The sequence below is a fragment of the Tiliqua scincoides genome, chromosome 1, assembly GCF_035046505.1.
Source record: "Tiliqua scincoides isolate rTilSci1 chromosome 1, rTilSci1.hap2, whole genome shotgun sequence".
Taxonomy (NCBI): Eukaryota; Metazoa; Chordata; class Lepidosauria; order Squamata; family Scincidae; genus Tiliqua; species Tiliqua scincoides.
This window is the reverse complement of record NC_089821.1, coordinates 1,228,109-1,249,463: the sequence shown is the minus strand read 5'-3', so window position 1 is coordinate 1,249,463 and position 21,355 is coordinate 1,228,109. Positions and strand designations below refer to the sequence as shown.

Here is a 21,355-nt window from a genome sequence, read left to right as displayed (position 1 = left end):
ACTCTCAGGGAGTTTGAGCACCACAGTAAGTTATTGTGTGGGAATGGGAAAGGCAGCAGGGACGGGGGGAAGTTAGCAATGCAATCCCTAGGATTGCGTCACTAAGGGGGCTGCAGGGACTGATATTTACTTACCAGTCCCTGCAGTAGCCTCCCAGGGGCACAAGGAGACCTGCGCGACCCCCCGCAGGGCTCCCCAAAGCTTCGAAAGTGAAAAAGGAGCGATTGCGCTCCACCTCCACAGAACCGGAAGTGGAGCACGATTGCTCCGCTTTCACTTCTGAAGCTTTGGGAGCCCTGTGGGGGGTCGCGCAGGGCTCCCTGCACCCCCAGGAGGTTTCTGCAGGGGCTGGTAGTGGCATCCTGGGGACTGCATCGCTGCCTTTCCCTGTCCCAGCCCCTTAAGGGGGAAGGAGGTCAGGGCCTTCAGGCTGGGGTGTCGCGTCACCCGAGTTTGAGAAGCCCTGCTGGAAGTAAGTAGAACATTTGACTTCACCTGTGCTACACTATTAGAAGTATTCTTTGAATTTCTTATTTTTTATATATTTTTATGTGTCTTTAATGTTTTTCTTCTTATTTTCTCTCTTACTGTGTTTTTCCTTTATTATTATATGTTGGCAACCTTCAGTCTCGAAAGACTCTGGTATTGTGCTCTGAAAAGTGGTTCTGGAACAGCGTCTAGTGTGGCTGAAAAGGCCGATTTGGGAGTGACAATCCCTTCCACATTGGGAGCAAGTGTAATGTACTTGCCACACTTATTATTGCACTTGTACACTTATTATTATAAATAGATGAAATTAATGGCAAAAGAAAAAGAGGGCAAGAGATTCCCATTAGCTCAAGCAGACCTAGAGGTGATGCTGCAGGAGTCTTGATACGTGGCCTGCAAGACAGTGTACTTTTGAACATCAGATGTCACTATGAGTAAACCACACAGGGACACTCTTGACTGCATACACTGCTCCCCACAGCCACCTGACTGGTCACGAATGGCAAAAGAAATTCAGACGAGTGGGTCTCTAGTCTGCTGCAGCAGGACTCTTGGTTACGTTTTCATGGTCTCTCAACAGGGGCTGTTATGTGTTTCTCTACACTTCGGTTGAAAACAGAAAATATAAAAAAGGACTTCACAATGTGTCCCTCAGCTGTGGGTGAACCTGGCTGTCATCAGTCTGTGCAGCTGAAGTGACAGACATGCATATCAGTGAATCAGGCACTGCCCCAGATGTCGCTCCTTCCCTCATGCCTCAGTCAAACTTTCTTCTACCCTCCCATTTTAAAAAGCCCCATCTATCTGTTCATTCATCACTGGATTCTTCAAAACAAACGCTTTTAAAACGTGTCCATCCACTCTGAGGACTGGGTTGGTGGTCCTCTGGTGACATCATAAAAGAATGAGCCAATCAGCACTGTGAACAGCCAGGTTTTAATACAAACTGGCAGCATGAGATTTTTTCAGAAATTCAGACCTGGAGAGGTGAGATGCATTTGGACTCTCCTGCCACAGAACTGCTTCCCCAGTGGCCTCCCTGTCCTGTGTCTGTTTTAATCTCTAGTACCACTCCAGTTCTTTAAAAAAAGCAAAACAAACAGAAAAGTGAACAGTTTGGAATATCTAATTGAGGACTGGCTGGAGAGTTTGCTATTTTCTGGCATTTCTAACCCTAAACAACATTTGCTGGCAAAATTAGGAGTTCCTAATATTAAATACTGGGCTTACTGGAATCTGCTACTAAAAATGGGACATGTGGAGAAAACAGGCTAGAATAGGCACACATCCCCTCCCCCCCCCCCAGTTTATTTTAGCATTCCACTAACTAGTGCTCAATAATACTCCTAAATCATGAATGGGAGAATTATAATGTATCTGAGCATGTAGAGATAAGATTCAGACTATCCTGTGCAGCCTCTGAAAAAGCTAAAAGGACTATTCTTAGGTGAATAGTTTTGGTTAATCCTCAGTTTCAAACTTTTACCACAATAAACATTGGATTATGTTTATGTTGGCTATAAAACTGTCAGGCCTCAATAAACGGATCAACTCTGGTGACTCCGTCCAGCTCTGCTGTCTAAAGGCACCCCAATCCCTAAATTAAAACCCATCAAACACAGAGAGTGCCAAAGGAAAACGTCTTCCTTGGAGCAACCCAACCAAAAGTTCAACTGAAGAGTTGAGGGTGGAGATTGTGATCGAGGCAAGGATGGGAGAGTTCTACAGAAATTTCACAACAGGTCTGACGATCTGCTTCTACTTAACAAGAAGCTAATGTGACCTTTCACACTCTGTTAGATGAAGCCCGACTTGAGCAAGTCTCCATTAACTTTTATGTCTTGTGGCTCCCGTTTCCTTGTAATACATGAACTAAGTTCAAGGGATGACTCCTCCTTTGAAGATTTTAATTCCCTAGTGGGACAATATATTTCTACCTCCTAGACAGTCCTTCAGAGATTTTGTTCTTTGCGCTGACTAGGATATGTTTTGGATAAGATGACTCTTGAAGACATTGGGAAACATTTCACCTAAAATGCTTGTGCTTAATTTATTTCGGCCTATTTCAGAAACCTTAGCCAGGATTCAAAGGCCTGAACACACCCAGATATTATTGCCTTGATTGCAGCTTTCCAGAATTTCCTATTCCAGTGGTTCTCAAACTTAGGGATGGTTTTACTCCCTAAGTCTTTGCAGGGGCAATCCGTAGGATTGCGTCCTTAAAGGGGATGAAAGGGGGCTATTTTTACTTACTGAGGGCCGCTGGCAGCTGCAGGAGTTGCGGGGAGCCCCAAGCAGGGCTCCGCAGGGCTCTCCGATGCGTGGAATGTTAGAATGTTGAGAAAAAGCGGTCGCCAAGCAACCAGGAACTACTTAGCGACTGCCTTTTCTCAACATTCTAAGGATTGGGGAGTCCTGCGGAGGGCTGCTTGGGGCTCCTCACAACTCCTGCAGCTGCCGGCAGCCCTCAGTAAGTAAAAATAGCCCCCTTTCATCCCCTTTGACGACGGAATCCTGGGGATTGCATTGTTACCTTCCCCCTCCCCCTTAAAGGGATGGGGAAGATTTACACAAGCTGGTGGGTCACGACCCACCAGTTTGAGAATCACTGCCCTTTTCTCTTCAAACTCCCCTGTGTTCCAAAAATAGCTGGAGATTAGGAATAAGAGGTATTCAGTGGGTCACTAGGGAAATACAGCATGCCTGCAGAGGTGACATCAGAGGGTGGCCGAATAGGGCACTGGCCAAGCGTGCAGACCCCCACCCCCCGCACCCAGAAGCAGCTGCTGAGTAAGTCATAGCAGTGTTTTAAGTCACACTACAAAATCTAGAGTTGGGTCTCAACTTTTGTAAGCCTAGATGCAACTTGCAGGTAGATGCAGAAATCTAGAGTCAGAATTCAATCAGAGGCTGTCGATAATGAGACCTGTGATTTATGCAGCAGCCACCTATGGGTTGGGGCACAGCTGACTGGTCTTTAAGAACATAAGAACAGCCCCACTGGATCAGGCCATAGGCCCATCTAGTCCAGCTTCCTGTATCTCACAGCGGCCCACCAAATGCCCCAGGGAGCACACCAGATAACAAGAGACCTCATCCTGGTGCCCTTCGTTGCATCTGGCCTTCTGACATAACCCATTTCCAAAATCAGGAGGTTGCGCATACACATCATGGCTTGTACCCCATAATGGATTTTTCCTCCAGAAACTTGTCCAATCCCCTTTTAAAGGCGTCCAGGCCAGACGCCATCACCACATCCTGTGGCAAGGAGTTCCACAGACCGACAACACGCTGAGTAAAGAAATATTTTCTTTTGTCTGTCCTAACCCGCCCAACACTCAATTTTAGTGGATGTCCCCTGGTTCTGGTATTATGTGAGAGTGTAAAGAGCATCTCCCTATCCACTCTGTCCATCCCCTGCATAATTTTGTATGTCTCAATCATGTCCCCCCTCAGGCGTCTCTTTTCTAGGCTGAAGAGGCCCAAACGCCGTAGCCTTTCCTCATAAGGAAGGTGCCCCAGCCCCGTAATCAACTTAGTCGCTCTCTTTTGCACCTTTTCCATTTCCACTATGTCTTTTTTGAGATGCAGCGACCAGAACTGGACACAATACTCCAGGTGTGGCCTTACCATAGATTTGTACAACGGCATTATAATACTAGCCGTTTTGTTCTCAATACCCTTCCTAATGATCCCAAGCATAGAATTGGCCTTCTTCACTGCCGCCGCACATTGGGTCGACACTTTCATCGACCTGTCCACCACCACCCCAAGATCTCTCTCCTGATCTGTCACAGACAGCTCAGAACCCATCAGCCTATATCTAAAGTTTTGATTTTTTGCCCCAATGTGCATGACTTTACACTTACTGACATTGAAGCGCATCTGCCATTTTGCTGCCCATTCTGCCAGTCTGGAGAGATCCTTCTGGAGCTCCTCACAATCACTTCTGGTCTTTACCACTCGGAAAAGTTTGGTGTCGTCTGCAAACTTAGCCACTTCACTGCTCAACCCTGTCTCCAGGTCATTTATGAAGAGGTTGAAAAGCACCGGTCCCAGGACAGATCCTTGGGGCACACCGCTTTTCACCTCTCTCCATTGTGAAAATTGCCCATTGACACCCACTCTCTGCTTCCTGGCCTCCAACCAGTTCTCAATCCACGAGAGGACCTGTCCTCTAATTCCCTGACTGTGGAGTTTTTTCAGTAGCCTTTGGTGAGGGACCGTGTCAAACGCCTTCTGAAAGTCCAGATATATAATGTCCACGGGTTCTCCCGCATCCACATGCCTGTTGACCTTTTCAAAGAATTCTATAAGGTTCGTGAGGCAAGACTTACCCTTACAGAAGCCATGCTGACTCTCCCTCAGCAAGGCCTGTTCGTCTATGTGTTTTGAGATCCTATCTTTGATGAGGCATTCCACCATCTTACCCGGTATGGATGTTAGGCTGACCGGCCTATAGTTTCCCAGGTCCCCCCTCTTTCCCTTTTTAAAAATAGGCGTGACATTTGCTATCCTCCAATCTTCTGGCACTGTGGCCGTTTTGAGGGATCCCTTCCACACTGGGAGCAAGTGTAGTGTGTCCCTGGTCTGTCTCCCTGGCTATGGGCCTTCCTTCTTTGCCTCTTTGCCTCAGTCTGTTGGCCAAGTGTCTCTTCAAACTGCCAAGCAGGCCGCTCAGAGGCCAGGGTTTCCCATCTGTTGAGGTCAACTCCTAAGGCCTTCAGATCCCTCTTGCAGATGTCCTTGTATCGCAGCTGTGGTCCACCATCTTACCCGGTATGGATGTTAGGCTGACCGGCCTATAGTTTCCCGGATCCCCCCTCTTTCCCTTTTTAAAAATAGGCGTGACATTTGCTATCCTCCAATCTTCTGGCACCATGGCCGTTTTGAGGGACAAGTTGCATACCTTAGTCAAGAGGTCTGCAACTTCATTCTTCAATTCCTTAATAACTCTTGGGTGGATGCCATCAGGGCCCGGTGACTTATTGATCTTTAATTTATCAATGAGGTCTGAAACATCTTCTCTTTTAACCTCTATCTGACTTAACTGTCGGTCAGGAGGGGCTGTTCGGGCAGCGGTATCTGCCCGAGGTCTTCTGCCATGAAGACAGATGCAAAGAACTCATTTAATTTCTCTGCCATCTCTAAGTCTCCTTTTATCTCCCCTTTTCCTCCCTCACCATCCAGAGGGCCAACCGCTTCTCTGGCGGGTTTCCTGCTTCTAACATATTTGAAGAAGCTTTTATTATTCCCCTTAATGTTGCTGGCCATGCATTCCTCATAGTCTCGCTTGGCCTCCAGTATCACCTTCTTACATTTCTTTTGCCACAGTTTATGTTCCTGTTTATTCTCCTCATTAGGGCAAGACTTCCATTTACGGAAGGAAGCTTCCTTGCCCTTCACAGCCTCTCTAACTTGGCTGGTTAGCCATGCGGGCACCTTCCTGGATTTAGTGGAACCCTTCTTTCTTTGCAGTATACACCTCTGCTGGGCCTCTATTACTGTTGTTTTAAGCAGCCTCCATGCACTCTGGAGAGATTGGACTCTTTTTACCCTCCCATTCAACCTCCTTCTAACCAGCCTCCTCATTTGAGGGAAGTCCGCCCGTCAGAAGTCAAGGGTTTTTGTTAGAGATTTGCCTGGTATTCTTCCCCCAACGTGCACGTCAAAACGGATCGCAGCATGATCACTGTTCCCCAATGGCTCAGTAACGTTTACATCTCTAACCAGGTCCTGCATACCGCACAATATTAAATCCAGAGTCACCTGTCCTCTGGTGGGCTCCGTGACTAGCTGATCTAAGCCACAGTCATTTAGCACGTCAAGAAAATCCGGAAAGAAATCTGGTTTCCTTATCGTGACCAGAACACAAATTGACCCAGTCAATATGAGGATAATTGAAGTCCCCCATGATTACAACCCTGTCCCTCCTTGTCACCTCCCTGATCTGTTTCCTCATTTCAAGGTCCCCATCCGATTTCTGGTCTGGACGATAGCACGCCCCCAGTATTACATCGCTGCACAAGCCTGGTAATTTAACCCACAGAGATTCTACGGTGGAGTCGGACCCACCTTCAATCTCTACTTTGCTGGATTCTATCCCTTCCTTAACATAAACGGCCACCCCACCTCCAACACGCCCCTGCCTGTCCCTCCTGTAGAGTTTATAGCACGGGATTGCGGTATCCCACTGATTCTCCGCATTCCACCAGGTTTCCGTTATGCCCACTATGTCAATATTTTCCCTTGTCACCAGACATTCCAGTTCTCCCACCTTTGCTCGTAGACTTCGGGCATTCGCATAAAAGCATTTGTACACAGAATGCCCCAGGATGCGCTGCTTATTCGCTCCTTTGTCCCCGCATCCTCTCATTGTGCCAAACCGTCTATCACATCCCATCACGCTACCTTTGCCAATTTCTTCTCCTACTCTGCCTTTGTCTTGTTGTTCTCTAATCTCCCCATCCTCCCCATCCCCATCGGCCACCAAGGCTTCAAGGGAGCGGATGCGTTCCCTGAGACCCTGGAGCTCCTTGCACCGAGGACACACCCATGACTTATGCCCCAGAGGCATATAATCATACATGTGGCACTCGATGCAGAACACTGGATAGCCCCCACCCTGCTGCTGGCTGTCTGACTGCATAGCTTTTTGTTGTTGTTGTTTTATTTAGGGGTCCTTTTATAAACCCTTTAGGTCTTTAGGGAACACTGCCCTCCCTCTCCTCCCCTGAGGCCAATCGAATGCTCCCAAGCAGCAGGACCACCAGCACTTGGCCCTTGCTGTTCGGCAAACACAGTGGTGGTCCAAGTCCATTGACCAACATGCACCACTGCTGCTACTGGATGCAGTAGAGTTCAAGAGCTGACAAGGTTCAGTAGACTCTCCAATGGGCTTGGACCCTTGGCGAATGACCCACCTGGCTGATATGCACTTGGAACAGGTCCTGCTCCATACATGGCTGCCAGCATTATGTACAACAAGCATTAGCTCAAGGTGTCCGAGTTTCCTGACCCTGCTTACTAACCCCTCAACCTGAGACTGTAAGGGTGATGCTAAAACGCAGATACTTGAAGAGTGCTATATACACTTACCTGGGAGTAACTTCCATTTAATTCAATAACCCTTACTTCTGAGTAGACATTTATAAGATTTCCTTGTAAAAGAAGGGGAAATTGTGCTTAACTTTAAAATCTGGCAGCATTTGGGATTCTTTAGGAAACAAAGCTAATAAAATTAGACAAATTAAATGATTAAAATTAGTTAAGGGCGCAATGCTAACCAACTTTCCAGCACTGATTTAGTTGCAATGCAGCCCCAAGGTAAGGTAAGAAACATGCCCTTGCCTTGAGGAGGCCCCCTTGACTGCCTCCCCATTGCAGGATGCAACAGCACAGCTAAGTCAGTGCTGGAAAGCTGGTTAGGATTGCATCCTAAGGGGTGGGAACATTTTCCGATGCCTTTTATTAGTTCTGAGAGATACCCTGTATCTAACTAAGCCAATGGTTTACTAAATCGCAATTATAATCTCAGGGATAATCTCAGGAGCGGGGAGTCAGTGGCATCCCCCCATGTCGTCGTCCCCGGCCACCCATATGCCAGGGTGTGTGTAAAAGGAGTCTGCGGAGTGAAAAGAGGGTTTAATGCTGCAAACACATTCAGAGAATTAGCAGTATGAAAATCTGAATAGAATAAAATAAACATGGCCTCTCTCGTACATCCTTTGAGCTTCTAAGAAAAAAGGTCCAAGAGTGTAGAAGCCTTGAAGGCCTGCAAGAAAAGATGGTTCCTATTTTATTTCCATGCACAACTTCATTTTTATGAGACAAGTCAGATGGGAAGGACTGTCAACATGTTATTTATCAATGGGGGGAGGGGAGACCACTGCAGCTGCATGTTCCTGGCCTTCAATCAAGGCTTGATGACCACATGTTTCGACATACATTTCAATTACATACATGGCAGAACCATTTGCTATATAAAGAGAAAAACCTTCAGCTCTGTGCAGTAGGAACATTCAATTAAGGTCGCCCGATTCTCTAGTCCAGTGATTACTGCAATTACCATATAGGGCAACAAAGTCAAGCCAAGAGAACATGTGGTTTGATGGTCGGGGAAAAAGGATTTGGAGTAAAGAAGAACCAACAAGTTACAGATGAGCTTGCATCTGAAAGGCATCCAGCCCTGAGAAGGGGGACCCAGCTGCTGGGCTCCTGAGCTCCATTCAAGTCCTCAGACAGAATTTCTTGCTGGGACTTGAGTGCAGTCAAGACCTTGGCCATATCAGATTCTGTCTGATTTTAGAGAAAGAACTTCAACGTTTATCATTTTAAACTAGTCTCACCCCTTATTTCTGTGTGTTGATTTTTACTTTCGTCTGCTTTGTATGTACTGAACGTCGACACCACACGCCCTGCCTCAGTTTCCTTCCTTTCACTTCTGGCATCTTTTGTGTCAAGGCTGCTGCCTGCATCAGCCTTTCTACAACCCTGAGCTTCTTACCTTCTTACCTCTGTTACTTTTAGTGACCCCCCCCCCAAGTGATCCCTTTCACATCATCTGGTTCACTCCCTGAAATGACTTCACATCTTGTGCTGCAAATTCTTGTAATCCTGCTCAACAGATTCTAGGCTCCACGCTTAGTCTTACAGTAGCTGCATTCATACTGTGGCAACCTCGGGAACGGAGCTCAGTGAAAGAGCAAGTACTAGGCTTGCAAAAGGTTCCAGCCAGGTTCAGCCTCCAGGCTGGGTTGGGAAAGGTGGCTGAGGCACCCTGGAGAACCACTGCAAATTTGCTCAGGATGGTGAACGAGATTTGCACTTGGCCTGATGCCATAGAAGGCTGCTTCTTGTGCTGTGTACTTGCAACAGAATTGTGATTGCATCATGATAAGAGTTTGGATGGAGAGACAGGAGGCTGGGAAAGTTTGCAAGCTGGGTAGGGCACTTGCTCTCTCTCCAACCAGTGCCAAAGCAAATGGGTTGCCAATGGACAGGGTCGGTATTCAGACAAATCATCTACTGACCCATGGATGAAGATGGCACAGGCTGGTGGGCCTCTTACCATCACTTGCTGGGGCTGCGTTTAGTTCTATGATACCACCAATTAGTAAGTTCTCAAAGAGCTGAGCTCTATTTTAAGAGTTCATTTTGTGTTTTTTCAACCCAGGTTGTGAATGTTTGTTCAACTGAAATGCTCTTAATTTTTAACAACTGCTTCACCTCAGTTTCTTTCCCCCTGAAGCAGGTGCTTGCCTGTTTAGTATAGCTGGTACATGCCTCATCATGACCCTTTGGGCTGCCAGACACCCACCTGGAAAAACTAGGCAATGTTTTAGCTTTTTAAGTGTCTGCTTAATGAACATCCAAAGGTAATAAAGCCCACATTAAGCTGTTTGGCTAAAAGGAGGTGATGTCAAAGGAAATGTCTCTGCCGGTGGGTCAATGGGGGAGGAATGTCCTGTGAAGTTTGGTCAAGTTTGGTGTGGTTGCAGTGGGCACATGACAGCCTGGTCTAGTTCAGTACTTCAAAGAAACAAGGATGTTCATACTTTCTCTTAACTGGTTCAGGGCTGTGATAACTGGACATTTTGTACTTGGGGGCAGAGACTGAAATAAAATGTGATACGAAGACAGTAATAAGCCAGTTATGAAATGCATATGAGTGTAGAAATTACCGTTCAGCTCTTTAAAATTACCATTTGGCTCTTTTTTTCTGGAGGAAAAATCCATTATGGGTTACAAACCATGATGTGTATGTGCAACCTCCTGATTTTAGAAATGGGCTGTGTCAGAATGCCAGATGCAAGGGAGGGCACCAGAATGAGGTCTCTTGTTATCTGGTGTGCTCCCTGGGGCATTTGGTGGGCCGCTGTGAGATACAGGAAGCTGGACTAGATGGGCCTATGGCCTGATCCAGCAGGGCTGTTCTTATGTTCTTAACTACAATTCCCAGGAGGCCTTGCAGGTCTCTTGTTATCTGGTGTGCTCCCTGGGGCATTTGGTGGGTCGCTGTGAGATACAGGAAGCTGGACTAGATGGGCCTGTGGCCTGATCCAGTGGGGCTGTTCTTACGTTCTTAACTACAATTCCCAGAATGCCTTGCAGGTCTCTTGTTATCTGGTGTGCTCCCTGGGGCATTTGGTGGGCCGCTGTGAGATACAGGAAGCTGGACTAGATGGGCCTGTGGCCTGATCCAGTGGGGCTGTTCTTATGTTCTTAACTACAATTCCCAGGAGGCCTTGCAGGTCTCTTGTTATCTGGTGTGCTCCCTGGGGCATTTGGTGGGCCGCTGTGAGATACAGGAAGCTGGACTAGATGGGCCATGGCCTGATCCAGCAGGGCTGTTCTTATGTTCATATAAAATGCTCCAATCTTAAATAGGAAACCATTGGATTTATTTGAAATTGAGGTTGCAGAACCAAGGACCCGGTACCAACTACCTCCACTGGAGGCCAACTGATCAAGGGGCAAGACCGGAGGTACAGGGGGTCCTCCTGAGGACAGCTAAGCTGACCCCTGACAACAGCACTGCAGCCCTTGGGAACTCATACCCCTGGCCGACAGGCACCAGCCAGAGAGCTCTGCCTGAAACCTCAAGGGGTCGGGAAAGAGTGGGGAACGAGCCTATCGTGCGCCGACACCATGAGTCTGTGTAAGGTGACGGGGCCTGTGATGTAACAGGCCCCATGAATGTCAAGAGTTTGACGCGAGTAAACCGTCTGTGCAAAACAGCTGTGTCTGCCTCCCGTCCTTCTTTCCGCCGATGTCCAACTCTCATCGATAGGGTAAGCCCCCCGCGCTCGGTCACGCTCCAAGGGGCGGGGTCTCCGCCCGCCATGGACATCACACCTACCCATGGCAGCTTACAAGAATTTGTTTTAAGATTATAATATTTTTTGAAAATTGTTTTAAACAATCCTAAAGAGCAAACATGGCAGCCAACCATGAAGTGATGTGAATTCTAATAAAAAGCAAATATCAGCCATTGGCTGCCAGTACAAAAATCTTCCTAAACTAGAAACCTCCAGCCAACAACAATTTTCAACCCTTTTCATCTCACAGCACGCTGGCCAGGCACTAAAATTGCCAAGGCACACCATCTGTTTTTTTGACAATTGACAAGACACACCATGTTGCTGGTTGGGGGGGGGGGCTCAAATCCTCCAATGGCCCTACGCAAACTCCCGTGGCACATCTGTGGATCATTTGGGTTGAAAACTACTGCCCCAGTAAGCTGGCTAAAGAGCTGCCCATTGGCTGAATGTTTCAGTGGAAAAGGCTGTAGTACTAATTAGCCACACTGCCTCTGAAAAGGCCTTAGAAATCTCCATTCCAATTCCACCCAGGATCTGAGGCTGGCAGACTCCAAAGGAAAGAAACAGACCTTGTCCTAAGCACACAGTTGACCCAATCAAAGCCAGTTCTATGTTGTCCCCTTAGTGCTGATCTGTTCCATAAGGACCACTTTTCTCCTGCTGTAACTCTTGAAGTAGCTCAGCACAAGTTTCATACAGAAAACACTGGGGGAAGCACAGAAATACTTCACTCTTTCCCTGAACCGAGAGCACAATGATTTGCAAAAGAAAACCACCTTCTTTGTGCTTTCTTTCTGTCAACACTGCGACCTGCCACTGGTTGGGGCTCAGACGCCTGATCATCTCTCACTCAGCTTAACACCCACACAAAGATTTTCGCTTATTGTTTGGCAGGGCTGAGCCCACCAAAAGATTCTCAGAAGTAAGAGGGCACTCCCCAGAAAAGCCTGCCTCTGCTGCGTTTGAAGAGTAAGTGTTACATTCGCTAATCTTTGGTGTTGACAGAGGAAAGATTGGGAGCAGATGCTTTTTCAAAAGGTTATTGTCCTCTTCTTCCATACCAAGACTTAGCAAAACTTTTTAATATTGTTTTAAAAGACTGCCTGTTATTGCCGATATGAAAAATCCCTTGCGTAGAGTCCCCTTCCCCACAATACTGACAAATTACTGTGGTTAGAAAAAGAAATCTGAATGTCTTGGGAAAACATTTGAAACGGATGTATGAACAGCGATGAGCTGGTGCTGCACTTGTCTACTGGTTCCGGCCAGATTAATATGTGACATGAGCCACAGTCAAGCACTCCCCTCTGCAAGCCCTCCACACGTGCCCTTCCTTCGTCCCAAGTGTTCAGCCTATCCACATTCATCCTTAGCATGCTGCTAACGCGACATGAATGCAGGTCAACCCATATTAGAAAGTGCATTTACCTGTGGCCAGTAATATGTATCCATTGGGACTCAGCAGGCTCTAGTTCATTGGTCCCCAAAGTCCTGCTCAGACTTGGGGGTCTGGGGGTCACATCCAGAGGTGGGTTGCGACCCATCAGTTTGGGAACCACTGCTCTAATTCTTTGAGTAACAGGGGCTTCTGCATTAATCCTCACCATCACCACTGTTCTTCCTTGCTCAGCCTGTGAACACTACAGTACTGATACAGTTACACTGTCGCTCTTACGGCCCAGTCCTATCGTTGGTCTCCGTAGCTGGAGCTCGCGTTACGTAGCAGAACACACTTTCCGGTGTCGCAAAAGGTGCTCCGGAAGCACGTGGAGCCCTTTGCTTCCCGACTGCCGCTAGAACGGCTGAAGAAACCCAGCGTGCACTGGCGGACAGAGGTGCGCCTGTGGATGTCAGTGAGTCAGTGGTAGGGGCAGAACGGGATGGGGAAGGGCAGAACAGGGGAGGGCAGAGGCATGTTGGGAGGCAGGAGGGGGTCGCAACCAATGCAGATAAATTGTGCTAGATCCAATCCCCTTCCTCCAGTTGCGGTCCTGAGGCTTTTGCAGCCCAGGGTCATCGTATCACCGCAATTACTTCTGGAACCGTGCTAGGAGCTGCAGGGTGCGATTCTGCGCTGCTCTGGGCCACCCCCTTCCTCTCCTACTTTTTTTAAAGGCCCAGAGCAGCGCAGAACGCTGCCTGGAGTGACTGCAACTCCCCGTGTGATGCCGCTCTGAGTCGCATCTTTCCTCCCTTTAAAGGAGGAGGAGGAGGAGAGGGCGGCCCAGAATGGCAGGCAATCGCAACCAGCGTGGCTGCCGCTCACCGTTTGGCTCAATCTGGGCTGCACCTTCTTTCTTCAGGAGAACCCTTTTTTTTTTCCTAAGGCAAAAAAGCCAGTGGAGCTGCTGGCGTCTTTCTCTTTTAAAAAATGATAAAAAGCAGGTCACAAGGGAGACAAGGCTGGAGTCGTTGCCCTCACAGATGCCCTGCGGCATTTGCCCCCTTGCCCCCCCCCGAAACACCACTGCCTTCCTCACCTCCCAACATGCGTCCTTTCTCTCCTTGACCTTGCCCAGATAAAGAGCTGGTGCAGGTCTGAGGAGACCCATTGGTGAGCAGGATTAATGGGAGGTAAGGAAAAATGGTTTCCCTTACCTCTCTGAAGACTTGCCCCCTCCACCCATTTTGAAGTGGCTACCTGCTGTGTTGGGGAAAAAGATGGGACTGGGCTGTTAGTATTTGGAGAAGCAAAGCCATCACATCACTCTTATCTGGGGCGCTGTCATGTTCTTTCCAGGCTGAAGAAGACACTGTTGAGAGATGCTGTTGACCTCTGAGGGGCTGATACCCCTGTTGTGGGCAAGCAAGAGAGCAGCTCTGGTTTGCGCCTCTGAGCTCATTCTTCATTTCAGAGGACGTTTCCTTAAGGGTATGCGGATTTTTATTTTTCTTTCGATCATACAAGAGTGTCGTTAAGGAAAATGTGCATCTCATGGAATGTAAGGAAAACAAAACTTTATCATTATCTTTCCTGTAATAAAAATCCGAAAGAAGGTTTTATGCCTCCTATGGCACAGCTGCGGACTCATTGTGTCAGCATGACCTCATGCACCTGCCTTGCGTAAAACTCGGCGTCATTCAATAACACTCAATAAAATAAGATCCTTTTCATAGTTAATTAGGAAATATGTTAAACACTTGGACCCCAATCACATAAAAACTGAAGACACATGCTTAATTTTACACACCAGGAGAACATTGGTTTAAAAACCACAGTAATTGAAATGAAGGACCTAAGAACATAAGAACCATGGCCCATCTTGTCCAGCTTCCTGTATCTTCACAGCGGCCCCACCAAATGCCCCAGGGAGCACACCTGATAACAAGAGACCTCATTCTGGTGCCCTCCCTTGCATCTGGCATAGCCCATTTCTAAAATCAAGAGGTTGCACATACACATCATGGCTTGTAACCTGTAATGGATTTTTCCTCCAGAAACTTGTCCAATCCCCTTTTAAAGACATCCAGGCCAGAAGCCACCTGTGCTCCTAGCCTTACCACAGAATATGTAAAGAACATAAGAACAACCCCACTGGATCAGGCCATAGGCCCATCTAGTCCAGCTTCCTGTATCTCACAGCGGCCCACCAAATGCCCAGGGAGCACACCAGATAACAAGAGACCTCATCCTGGTGCCCTCCCTTGCATCTGGCATAGCCCATGATGCAAGGGACCTGGCACTGTTTTTCCACCATCGTCCAAACTCACCGACTTCAAAACACCACATTTTAAAAACTGAACATATGCAGGTATTCACTGGCAAATATTCTGCGTTTAATTTTACATAAATATAAATATATGGGTTGTGGGTGCTTGAGTGCTTCACCGGACAGTGGTGCATTTCAAAGGATTCCGGAGGGGAGGCTCTGCCTCACCTGCCTCCCCACCCGCCACATGTCCCTGCGCCTAGTACAACAAGAGGCAGAATGTGGCACTTTAGGCATAAAACGTTGATATGAAATGGCAGGAATTTTTTTGGTCACAAACCTCCAATTAGATAGAAGAGTGGAAAAGACGGGCGTTTTGAGAAGTTTAAAAACATCTCCTTTATGACAAAGCCTTCAGTGTAACAGCTGCATGTACACTTACCCTTCTGTCCGGAATATGGTCCTGAAACTGTCTCCCAGGTTCTTGTAACTGGTTGGGTCAGTTTTTCCCCTTTGAATTTGAAACCTATAAAAGTAATTCAAGATAAGCCAAAAGTAATCCGAGGACTTTAACAGGCATGTTCCACTTCACCAACTGTTCTGTTCGTCATTCTGCAACACTTTCTCCTGTCGCTACTGGATAAGTATTTATATAGCACCACTGAGCTTTGCAAACCATCATTCTCATTTTGTAGATGGAGGAATTGAAACTGAGACTGCTTTGCCTACACCTACAACCAGTTCATGGAGCAAATGGGTCCTGGCCCCCAAACCTCCCAGGCCCAAGTCCAACAGGATGCCTCCTGTATGACATTGGCTTTCTCATACAACAATATTTGCATTGTTTTCCTAGAACCTTTACAATTAAAAAAAGAAAACAACCTTCAAGTCACCTTCTCCCATGTCATGGCTATCATAGAGTATGCATTTCTCTTTTGTTTGCCACTCTCAGGATAGTATTAAACTACATAAGCAAAGGTTAGATTTTGAGACACATTTTGTTCTTCCAGGAGCACTGACAATTCTGCAGCATTCATTTCTGCTGCAGAAGAAATGAAAGGTTGACGACTTCAGCCTGTAAGCTGCTGCTTGTTTATGAGCTCTGGCAGCAGGACCAGACATTTCTCCTCTACTCACTGCTACAAATTGAACAGTGAGGATCAATGCTGGAGTGCTGAAGACATTGTCGTCGTCAATTCTGTCTTAAAAAATGCAAGCCTGTGCAGACCTCCCCAGGAATCCATCCCGTTTTATTCAGTGGGCTGACTCTCAGGTAATTGTGTGTAGGGTTGCAGCTTTTGCCCAGACAATGTTATGGCTGTTTTATTTGGAGCACTTTCTAGAAAGATGTACAGAATCTCACAGACAAAAACAGAGAGCCTGTTGGTTTTTGCTCACTAACACAGGCTGTCCTAAGATGATAAAGATGCATGTTCCCTGCTTCCCACTACACATAAGGGGGTGCTGATGGGGGGAGGGTGCATCATAATGAGCACCTCCAGTGTTAGACTGAGAATCTACTTGTAAGGCCCAAATCCTAACCAACTTTCCAGCACTGGCATAGCGGTGCCAATGGGACCTGTGCTGCATCCTGCAGTTGGGTGTCACTCACGGAGGCCTCCTCAAAGGAAGGGAATGTTTGTTCCCTTACCTCGGAGCTGCATTGCCCTTAAGTCAGTGCGGGAAAGTGGGTTAGGATTGCGGCCTTACTCAGCATCACCTCTGCACCAGCCTTTGAACTCTGTCATTCATCTCCATTACGAGTGCTTCCAAACCTGTGGGCAGCATCCCAACAAGTTCTCCTGCTATCAGGAGCTCCTACGTGAGCAGAGTGCTCCTTCCATTCATGAAGTGGAAGTGCTCACCAGGATGCTACCCTGTGAATCAATTCCACATACCTATCTCTGTGGCATGACCTAGTAAAAAATACTTACATCAGTATGGCTACCCTGGAGCTCAAATATACAGACCAACATCTTTTGTTGAGAGGCAATCATTAAATAAATTATATGCAAAAGTACAAGTACAGAGCCAAGGCTTTCTTAGCATCCATAAAGAAAGCTGATTTTTACAAGGTTCATTTTATAAGCACAAGCGATTAAAAAAAATGATTGGCATGATGTGCCCAAAGTTAGGTCCTTTTAAATCCCACAGATGTCAATATGACAGGTTTATTGAAATAAAAAGGGCTTAAAGTTACCCAATTTTAGCTGTAGGTTGCCCCTAATTTCCTACGCAATCCTTTCGTGTGGCCATTTTCCAAGCTGTAAGAGACAAGTTTCCTGTGATGTAATAAAATCCATTCAGCAATTATGAAAGGAAGTCCACACCTCTTTCAAATGCACTCACATCGGACCCCTTTTCACTGTGCTAGTAAAAGTAGTTCTGGCACATCTGGAATCCCTGTCTAGAGTAACCTCTTTTATTAGAGAAAAAAGTTATTGCCAAGTTGGCAGAGCAGCAAAGACTCTTCAACAGTTTTGCACTCCAGTAAGAACTGATGCAGAACATCTATTTTTTTGGGAAAAGCCCTTGGGAAAATTAAAACTCTCATGTCATTCAATGGCATTTCACAAAGTGCAACAGTCATAGCCACAGCAAGATGCTGGAACGTTGCTGCCCAGAAAAAAAGCATATACACTCGTATACACTTGATGTATGTACATTAATTTGGTAGCTTTCACTTTCATGATAGTGAAAGCTGCTTTGGATCCCCTTTATGGGGAGAAAAGTGGGGTAACCATTTAGTAAATAAATAAAACAAAATGGTATAGCTGAAAATGAAAAGCAAGCAAGAAGTGGAGCAAAAGATGTCTTGCAGAGAGAAGTGTCATCGATATGAAAATAAACAGGTGAGCAAGGTGGTAAAACCTGCAGGTGATACAAACATGATTAAGATGTGCCCAAAATACATTTTGAGGATCTGCAGAAAAAATTCTTGGGGTGGCTCAGATGTGAGAAGAGTGTGGCTCAGAGGAAGTCCAGTTGATGTCCAGCACAAAATGGTTGGCAACCTTCAGTCTGGAAAGACTATGGTATAAGCCTACAGCACCCGGTATTCCCAGGCGGTCTCCCATCCAAGTACTAACCAGGTCTGACCCTGCTTAGCTTCGGAGATCAGATGAGATCGGGCACGTACAGGGTAACAGTTGCAGATAACTAGAAAATAATGTGAAAAAGGAGGTTGGCTTTAGTTATTAACAAGACTGTCTCCAAATATCCCATTTAAGCTTGGCCTTCACAGGCAGAAAGAACTTACAGCACAATCCTATGCATATCTATTCAGAAGAAAGTCCCACTGTGTTCAATGGCTTTTGCTCCCAGAAAGTATGCATAGGATTGCAGCCTTGGTAGAATCCTGAGGTGGGTAAAATGGGCTTACTCCACATGCAGCCCAATCCTATCCCCCTGTCCATTGGTGGATGGTGCATTCTGTCGGCAGAAATGCAATGATGTGGCGGAAGTGACATTCCACCAGTTAGCAGAATGAGGTTGCCCAGTACAATGGCTGCTGACCAGGCACACAAGCAAGCAGAGACCACCGTTCGCTGATGCTGATGAGTTGTTTATATTTATTTTTATTTATTAATTTGCACCTTTATAACCCACTTTATCTTCCTAACAAGTTGGTGGTGGTCAGTGGGTGAGTTGGTCCGGCCCAGAGAGTAACCCTGGCCTCTCTGTTGACCTTTGGTGATCACAGCAGTGATGTTCTCTTTCACCACGGCACCTGCACTGTCCTTCTTCGAAAGGGATCCTTTCCGCAAAGAAAACTGCTGTAAATACTCGTAGTCCAGTTCAAGAACCCCCTTATCCTAGCAGTTATAAACATCCATATCGCAAAATAATTGACACAAGCAGAATCCTGGCAATGCAAACCACATTTAAGTCTCTTTGACTTCAACACGAGACATTTCAATTCTATGGTAGAAATCAACGGCAGTAGTGCAGCTAAAGGGAGTGCAAAGCACTAAGTTTTGCAGGGAGCCTCATCGCTGCGTGCAAGCAGTCCCTTCCCCTCCCCTTTGAAGCCATTCTAACATTGCTCCCAGTTTGCTCTAGCAGCCCAGAATGGCTCCAAAGGGGAAGGGGAGGGGCCGCTTGCACGCTGTGGTGAGGCTCCCTGTAAAACTTAGTGTTTTGCACCCCCTCTAGCTATGCCACTGATCAATAGGGCATGAAAGTGTCTCACATTGATTGACCCTGAATGATCCTATTTCCATCAATGCAATGAAACAAAAACGTATTTTATATTGTTTTTTACTGTTTTTATAGTGTTTTTATCTGTATTTCATATTGTATTTTAATGTACTGATTGTTAGCCACCTTGGGTGCCCTTCGGGGAGAAAGGCGGAGTATAAAATCAAATAAATAAATAAATAAATAAATAAATAAATAAATAAATAAATAAATAAATAAATAAAATATGAAAAATTGTTTTTATTTATCATAAGAAATGAAATCTAAACAAGTCATTATTCCCATTGCTAAATAAGGCATACCATACAGCACATTCCTTTCCTTGGGTATGTTCGATCCCTTCCTTTGGAAGTAAATCAGTTTTATAGTTTTAATAGCAACCCTAAATTACAGGCCAATTAGGCCCTGCAATCTAGATCTGTGCACGGAGGACTTGGATATGGAGTTGCCAAGCTCAATAAAAGCAGGCCAGACTTGTTAATGAACTAGCTAATTGACGGCTCGTACTTGTTAGAAGGAAGTTCCAGACAGAACTGAAAAAAGGCTTGACTGGGGAAATGAGAGATGTGCAAGGAACAGACAGGAGGAGGAGGAGGAGGAGTGCTGATGCTTAATCAAAGCTGGCAGAAATCACCTGGAAAAATGTTCCTTTAAGAAGTAAGAACATCAGAAGGGCCCTGCTGGCTCAGGCCAAAAACCCACCTAGTCCAGCTTCCTGTAGCTCAGAGCGGCCCTCCAGAGGCCTCAGGGAGCACTCAAGAAAACAAGCTCCCTGCATCCCAGTGCCCTCCCGTGGAAGTGGGGACTGATGCGGAGAAACCCAGAGACACTCTGAATGTGCAAAGCGACTTATGACAAACCTGGACAGGCAGCCCAGTCCTAAATTATGCTGGACTGTAAGACTGCAGGCCACACAGCCCGTGCTGCATTCAGTGCACGTAAGGAGCAGGCTGAAGGTCTTCTTGGGGAAAGGGGGCATTTTTCTCCTTACCCCGAGTAACGCTTCAGCCTGCCCAAGGGGGCTACTCAAATCTGCAACAGTTGCTGGCACAAATCTGAGCAGCTTTGTGCATGGTGCTCAGGTCCAGAAGGGACAATAAGATATGAAGGAGGTCTCCCCTGTTGATTCTGCCCCCCTCCTGGGCCGGATCCACCCCTGTTCCCACCCAGAAACACCCCCTGCCACCTCCAGCCTGCCCTTCTGCCACCCACCCTTTGCACCTCTGCTGCTTGGTGCTTTTCTTATCCCCACTGGTGGCTGCTTCTTTGGATTCAGCACTGGTTGTCTGGCACAGGCCTTCCCGTCAGTGCCGCTGGCTCTTGAGTAGTTACAGTCACTAGGCTTCACGTCACCCGGTATGGGAGGCCAGCGTGTCACCCCATGCATTGGACGGGGCAACACCCCAGGTGGTGGGCATGGTGATGTACCAGCGCTCCGCCCCCATTGGTTTTTTGACTGTACCTTTTGATAGAACAAATATATCTCAACATGGTCTGTTTCTTTGCATTCTGCATGAAATTACACATCGATTGATACATAACATGATGGTATTATTCTTATAAACTGTGATTATAGTGTTTTTGGTCACAACTGGTGTCACACACCCCCTGGTGAAAACTTACTAATACCTTATTGCAGCAGTTCTCAAACTTTTAGCACTGGGACCCACTTTTCAGAATGACAATCTGTCCAGGACCCATCATAAAGCAAATTAAAATAAATAATTATAAATGAATTAAAGTAAAGTAAAGTAAAGTAAAGTAAATAAGTAAATAAATAAATAAATAAATAAGGGAAAGCCAGCCTGTTCCACCAAGTGAGTTTTCTCTGTAGCCTGTCTGCAATAACGCCCTCCCCACCCAAAAAAATGAATTGGTAAGATTTTCACCCCTACCCAGTACCCAGTTCAATTTAAGTTCTAATATTTCAAGCACATCACTATCAGGACCCACCTAGCTTTACAAGTCTGAAAGCCCAATCCTATGCCTGTCTACTCAGATGTAAGTTCCATTATAGTCAAAGTGTGAATAGGATTGCAGCCTAAAACAGAAAAAATTTCACGTTACCCTGTCAAACCTCTGTTTCATTCTTTTTATGGGGAAGGCTGCCTTCTGGAGCATTTTGAGCTCCAGTTGCATCAAATCAGGACCATTCTAGTGGCCTCATATTCCGTTTTTCCTCACCTGACCACG

General features: G+C 46.5%; 1 protein-coding gene and 1 pseudogene across 2 annotated transcripts in view; both read right to left on the bottom strand.

Moving 5' to 3' along the window:
- The window catches only part of SLC25A21 (solute carrier family 25 member 21), a 334,345-nt gene that overhangs the window by 80,801 nt on the left and 232,189 nt on the right, over nt 1-21,355 (bottom strand). The window contains exon 3 of one of the 2 annotated variants that reach the window (XM_066636680.1): nt 15,405-15,488. The exons of the other annotated variant lie outside the window; for it this stretch is intronic. Coding sequence (XP_066492777.1) covers nt 15,405-15,488 — 84 coding nt within the window. The remainder of the gene's footprint in view (nt 1-15,404; nt 15,489-21,355) is intronic. 2 annotated transcript variants of the gene reach the window in all.
- On the bottom strand, nt 18,003-18,119 carry LOC136638160 (5S ribosomal RNA; annotated as a pseudogene).